The sequence below is a fragment of the Gopherus flavomarginatus genome, chromosome 9 (genome assembly GCF_025201925.1).
Source record: "Gopherus flavomarginatus isolate rGopFla2 chromosome 9, rGopFla2.mat.asm, whole genome shotgun sequence".
Lineage (NCBI taxonomy): Eukaryota > Metazoa > Chordata > Testudines > Testudinidae > Gopherus > Gopherus flavomarginatus.
Window position 1 is genome coordinate 33,428,095 of NC_066625.1, and position 6,000 is coordinate 33,434,094.

A 6,000-nucleotide genomic window follows, 5' to 3' on the forward strand; every position below is an offset into this window, starting at 1 on the left:
CTCTGAGGATCATTAAATCCGCAGCCATGCTGTCTGCAGCACCATAGGTTTCCCATGAGTTCTGGCCCCAGCTCAAGCTGCTTAGCTCAGGAGATATGAGGACAAGATCATAGTCCAGGGTGTTAGGGTTGCAGCGAGTGTCCATCGATGAGCTGGATTAGGATCCCACCAAAATGACACTTCCGGAAAAATCTGGTTCCTTTCGGTAACCCTAAAGCTCTCCCTGTCTGCCCGCATTGAGCTGCACTGTGGGTGTGTGGGGGTGGATGCCTCTGTACTTCCAAGGGTGATGAGTTTGTATATACTGTAATTCTTTTCCTTGCAGACCAGCTGTAAGCAATGTCCAGTGACCCGCCCCCACCCTACCCAGGGGGACCTTCTGCACCGCTACTACAAGAGAAGAATGGCCCACCCAGCATGTCAGGTAAGTTGCAGAGGATGGGGCATCCTGGCTATGCCGTGATCCAGTCCCAATGGCAGAGGGAAAAGGGCAGATCCAGGGGAAACCCAGGGGCAGGTGGTCTCCTTACAGACACACTGCTGGGTGGGGCACACTGGGGTTGATGCAGAGCAGCTACAGCAGTGAAATCAGCACGTTGCTCCACCTCGATTTCAGACCCTTTACTCCCTAACAGGGAGGCAAGAAGAGGTCTGTGGTGCAGCTATGCAGTGGGCAGCTGGAGAAGCTGTAATAAAACCATCTCAGGATCTCCTGACTGCCAAGAGGTCTGGTCACCCACCCAAGTGACTCTATGTGCAGGCCAGACTCTAGCCCAGTGTGGCAGGGCCTGCCTCTCTCTCCTGAACCTGCCAGCCAGTGACTCAGCTGTTGGCCAGTTGAGCAGTGTATTTCTTGTCCTCGTCTTGCTGGCCCAAGGACTGACAGACTTCGTCAAAGCAGGTTCTCTCCTCTCTGTAAAGGAGCCCCTGCCTCTGGCTCCATGCAGACCACTCTCACGAGGGCCCTTGGCCAAATCTTGCTTCCTCTCCTCTGCTTGTGCTTCATGACCCAGCTGCTGCCTCAGTTGATCACCCTCCTGCAGCCTGTCCCTTGTCTCTCTGGGCTTCCAAGTAACTCTGCTCTTCTGTGGCTTCTGACCCAAACTTTGGGAGCTTTCCCACCCTCTGCCTCTCAGCTGGTGTCTCTCAGGGATCTATCCTTGACTCCTCCTGCCCCAGATGATCTCACCAGCTGTTGTGACTCCACTGTACCCCCTCACAAATCTGCTTCTCATCTCCAGTCCAGTCTTGTTTCTCTGTCTCTCCAGTGTCCCATCTTGAATGGCTCGCTGCCACCTTAGACCCAGCATGGCTGAAACAAAGTCCCTGAGCTCTCCCACTGGGCCTTCTCCCTTCCTGCTTCTCACAGTACCAGCTGCACCCATCCCATCCAGTACCAGCTGCCTGGATCTTCCCTTTTTCTCCCCTCACACTGAGGCCCTGCCCAAAATCCTGCCACTGCTGCATGGTGCTGTATAACTGATGAGCATGCAGCACAGTTCCTTGGGATTTGTAGAAGGTTTCCATACCACAGAACCCCTCATGAGCTGAAGCAGCTAGAGAATTGTTCCAGTTCTGTATTTCTCTCCCATACTGCCTCCTCACTGCTCTCCTGGCCACTTGGGGTTTGGTGGGCCCCAACCTGGTCCCATTGCTCTGCTGAAAAAGTACCAAGATGTGCTTCCTCAGACTCCTGTCTCAAACCCATCTGGCTGTGCATTTGCCTGCACCTCTTGTCTGGTAGGAAGGCATTAATCCTAGCATGCCAAGAGACCTTTACCTTAAAGGGTTAGTGATTGAGTGATCATAAGTCTTTTTGAAGACGCTCAGCCCCAGGATCGCCGGAGTCAGGGTGGCTGCTCAGCATTCTTTGTACCTCCCAAAAAAGCAGAGGAACGGCTAGCAGGGATTTCTTAGCTCCTTAATACAATGATGTGAATCAGCTTTGAGTGGGACTTTACTGTACTTTAAGTATCAACCCGTGCCCTGGCACTGCCCCATGTTGAGCGAGGGGGAGAGCTGTGCTTCTCGGTAACAGCAGCTTGGTTTGAGCAGCGAGTGCCTGTCTATATTGGGGCATGGATCAGGTGCTCCTCAGGGTCCAAGGAGGCCCTTGAGACACCCAGCACTGGGATGTCTTTGCAGGCATGGCTGACGCAATACAGCACACAGCATGTTAGTCTGAGGCAGGGTGAGCGTGGCAGGTCTAAAATCCTAGTGCTCCAAGAGCAAAAGGAGCCAAGCTGCTGGTGGAGGCCTGCTGTGCACCCCTTGAGTGGATGCATATATGTTGGGACTCCATGGTCCCCAGTTCACATCCATCTTGGAGTCCAGCTAGATGCGGAGATCCCAAAGGAGGACTGGGGCTGAAACCTGCCTGTCTAGCACAGCTGCAGCCAGAGGGGAGATGCAGGCAAGTCTGATGTTGTGTGGGAGTATTGGCAGGGTAGTTCAGCTCCCAAATGGTCCTGCCCATCCCCCTCTCATCCTGGCTGCTCCCCCAGCTGGCCAGGCTGAATAACTGTACAGGCGAGTCTCATCTTACGCACATTTAACATGTGCGAATTCAGCTTTGTGTGTGGTCGGCAAAAACAAAAAGAGAAAAATACCAATTTCAATACTGTACCTGTAGTGCGGGCGATTTCTTCTGCCATTACACTCGATGTAATTTTGACTTTGCGCTTTGCACGCTGACAGCGGAATGTAACCCCAGCGTAAGATGAGACTCGCCTGTAGTTCATAACTATCCTCCCAAAGAGTCCATAGTGCTCTGCAACAGAACTCACATCAGCCATGGCTCAGATGGTCGCAGAGCAGGGAGTGAGGCACTGAGTTATAGACGTTGGCTGGAACTGCAGTGGGCTGTTAGGCCAGTGCCCTAGCGAAATGCAGCTGGTCTCCAGCTAATGCCTCTTCCACGGTTTGGGCCTTTAATCCCAGTGCTCTGGGATCTGCTCTAGGTTTAACCGGATCGGCACAGCACCTTTTGCCTGTGCAGGGGACTTCCAGTACTGGCTGGGAGCAGGGGAGAGGCACCCCCTGCTAAAGTATGTTCACTGGAGATGAGTTGCTCTCTGAACATGGTGAGTGTTAAAGCCCCCGAGTTGGCAAGGGGAGATGTTGGGGTCTCTCTGGCAGAGCTTACTTGGCTGAGAGACACACTTCCCAATTCCCTCTAGCACAGCACAGCACAGGGTTTCCAGTTTTTTGCTGGATTCTTCCCATTGGCACTGCCCGGTTGTAGGTGTAGCCCTCACTGCAACATTAAGTTGGTCTTCTCCACCTGGTTGGTCTCTGCCAGGCCTCCTTTAATGTTGCACTCTATATGCTGGGGGCCTGGCTGCCACTGCAGCCTGGCTTAAAACGCCTCAGCTTAGCTCTGCTTTGCCACTCGCTGCCTCGCCCCTCCACTCTCCCCAGCGACCTCCTTCCAGTCCAGCTAATTCTTTATGCCTTCTGCCTTTCCTTTCAGACGGAGTCTCCGCTGCTGGAGTCCAGCCCCATGGGATGCCTGTGCCCCCTTCAGATTTTGGGCCACCCCCGTACGAGCCACCCCTGCAGCCGGGGTACATCCCTGCTCCCGTTTCTGCAGATGGCTCTATGCCCTACACGCCCCATGGTGAGTACTGGAGGGGCTGGGTAATGTGGAGAATGGCTTTCAGCGGGAGCTCTGATGAATGTGTGCTCCTTCCAGACGCCTTGTCTTGGTGCACTGAGGGGAGCCCAGAAATCTGACTGGGCTGTTGCCTGCTCTCTGCAGCAGCCAGGGCTTCTCGCCATGCCAGCTGCCCTGCTAGTGAATACACAGTCGCTGCTCTCTGTGGCATGGCAGGATAGGCTCTGGTGTCACGTGAGCCGGTGCCAGTTACTGTCAGGACCAGGCAGGCAAACACAGTGGCTGCTATGTACTTTCAGGAACTCCCAGAGCTTTGATGCTGGGTTCTGTGCAGTGGGCAGAGGAGATGTTCACTAGGTGTCTCCTAGCGCCAAGGAAGGAGCCTCAGATCCCAAGCCTCTGCAGCCTGACTTTCCGGATAGGTGTCGGTGGTAATCTGCAACTGACTCTGTGCGGTTCCTCTCTCCACACTGCCCACTCTGTGCAGAGTCATGCGCTGGGTTAGCAATTACAGGGCTGCAGCGTCCTTGGTTTAACTCGCTGGGGCACGACGTGCCTACAACTCATTGTACAGTACCCAGCTCAGTGGGGCCCTGATCCTGGCTGGCCCTAGGCATTACCAGAATCCGTGTACTGACTGTCAGTGCTGAGCCCACAGAGCCAGCCAGCTGGGGAGTACTGAGCAGCTAGGTGCTAACGTCGTCCCGCTGCTCAGAAACGCAGCATAGGGATCACTTGTTAATGTGCCGAGACCTCTCACTGTGTGTGTTTATCACTGGCAGGTTATTATCCACCCCCAGGACCTCACCCTCCCATGGGCTATTACCCGGCTGCGGGACATTACCCCTCTCCTGGTGGCCACACAGCAGCTGTCATTGTACCGTCGGGGGCTGCAACCACCGTCACCGTGCTGCAGGGAGAAATATTCCAGGGCAGCCCTGTGCAGACAGTGTGTCCTCACTGCCAGCAGGCCATCACCACTGCGATTACACATGAGATAGGGCTTATGAACTTCCTCCTCGGCTTCTTCTGCTGCTTTGTCGGGTATGTGCGGGAGGAGGAGGAACTTTACCATTCTCCGGTGCCTTCCACTCTGGTCACTGATGGATTGGGGGAGGGAAGAGCTAAAGGAGCAAGCAATGGACTTGTCCAAGCAGCACTGACCTCTCCTCTCCGCTAACTGGCTACTCATCCAGCTGGCTTTATCCCCTACAGAGTCCCACACAGGACTGGGCCTCTCGCCTGCTGCTGGCGGAGGAGGAAATTGGACCAGGAGGTAGTGAGGCACCACGGGGACCCAGAGCTGCAGTGTGTTTGATCGTCCCTGTGTGTGCCCTTTGCCTTGCCTTCCATCTTAGCTGGGCTTGAGGCCAGTTGCTGGTGGGCTCTGGCCACTCCCTAGTACAGCTGCTGCTCCGGCGTGCTAGCAGGAAGCTGCCCCTACTGCACTCACTGTGGTGTCAGGAGAGCTCCTGTCGTGAGGATGGGACTGGTTTTTAGCTGGAAGGGGAATTTCCTGCTGGGCGTCCCTGCACTCCCAATTGTGAGCTTCTATCCAGCAGTGAGAGATGTTAAATCAGGTGTTTGCTGTGTTCTTTAAATATGGACCCTTAAAGGCTTTGCTCTTCTCAGCCTGCGGGAGGGGGAGGGGAGAAGATGTCTGTACCAGGCTCCAAAGGGATGCTAGAACTTACCAGGGAAGCCGCCGGGGTTCAGTGGGAGCAGGTTTCACTGGGTGTCTGAGGTGGCAGCAGTGTCCCTGTTCTGGGGGGTGCGTGTGTGTAGTTAGTTGGCCAGGCTGTGAGGGGTGGAGTAGAGGGCCCTACGGTGCTTGCTGTGCCCTCCCTGCTCACTTGGCTTCGATCTCTCCCTCTTTTTCCAGATGTGATCTGGGCTGCTGCTTGATTCCATGTTTAATAGATGACTTCAAGGATGTGACCCACACTTGTCCCAACTGCAAAGCCTACATCTACACATACAAGCGCATGTGCTAACAGCACCCTCGGGAGCCACACCTGCTGGAATGACATCACCCGCTCCTCCACACCGATCTACACGTGCAGAATGCTCCTTTGCTTAGCCCTGCATTGGTAGTATGTGTTTATTTCTCCTTCCATTGTAAAAAGCTTAGAAAGCTGTAGTAGAGCAACGGTACTCACACGCTGATGAGGAAGCCGTAGGCCCACCTGAAACAGCTAGAGCTGGTGTGTAGCTGTGAGCTCTGACAGGTAGCTGGGCTAGGCTGTGAGATTGAATAGCTGCAACACTCGCCTTGCCGTTCCAGCCGTCCTGTCTTGTTCTCATCCTTACAGCTGTTTGCAGAGGGCTTAGAACCAGGATTGCAAATGAGGCACCAGACTGCACAGAGACTTTCCCTTCCTGGA

At 54.6% G+C, this 6,000-nt stretch overlaps 1 protein-coding gene across 1 annotated transcript in view; it reads left to right on the forward strand.

The window, feature by feature from the left end:
• The window catches only part of CDIP1 (cell death inducing p53 target 1), a 33,368-nt gene extending 27,671 nt beyond the window's left edge, over positions 1-5,697 (forward strand). Inside the window, exons 2-5 of the mRNA XM_050968487.1 lie at positions 326-424; positions 3,473-3,619; positions 4,399-4,660; positions 5,499-5,697. Of these exons, the coding sequence (XP_050824444.1) occupies positions 340-424; positions 3,473-3,619; positions 4,399-4,660; positions 5,499-5,610 (606 nt within the window). The 5' untranslated portion in view covers positions 326-339 and the 3' untranslated portion in view covers positions 5,611-5,697. The remainder of the gene's footprint in view (positions 1-325; positions 425-3,472; positions 3,620-4,398; positions 4,661-5,498) is intronic.
• The last annotated feature ends 303 nt before the right edge of the window (positions 5,698-6,000 follow it).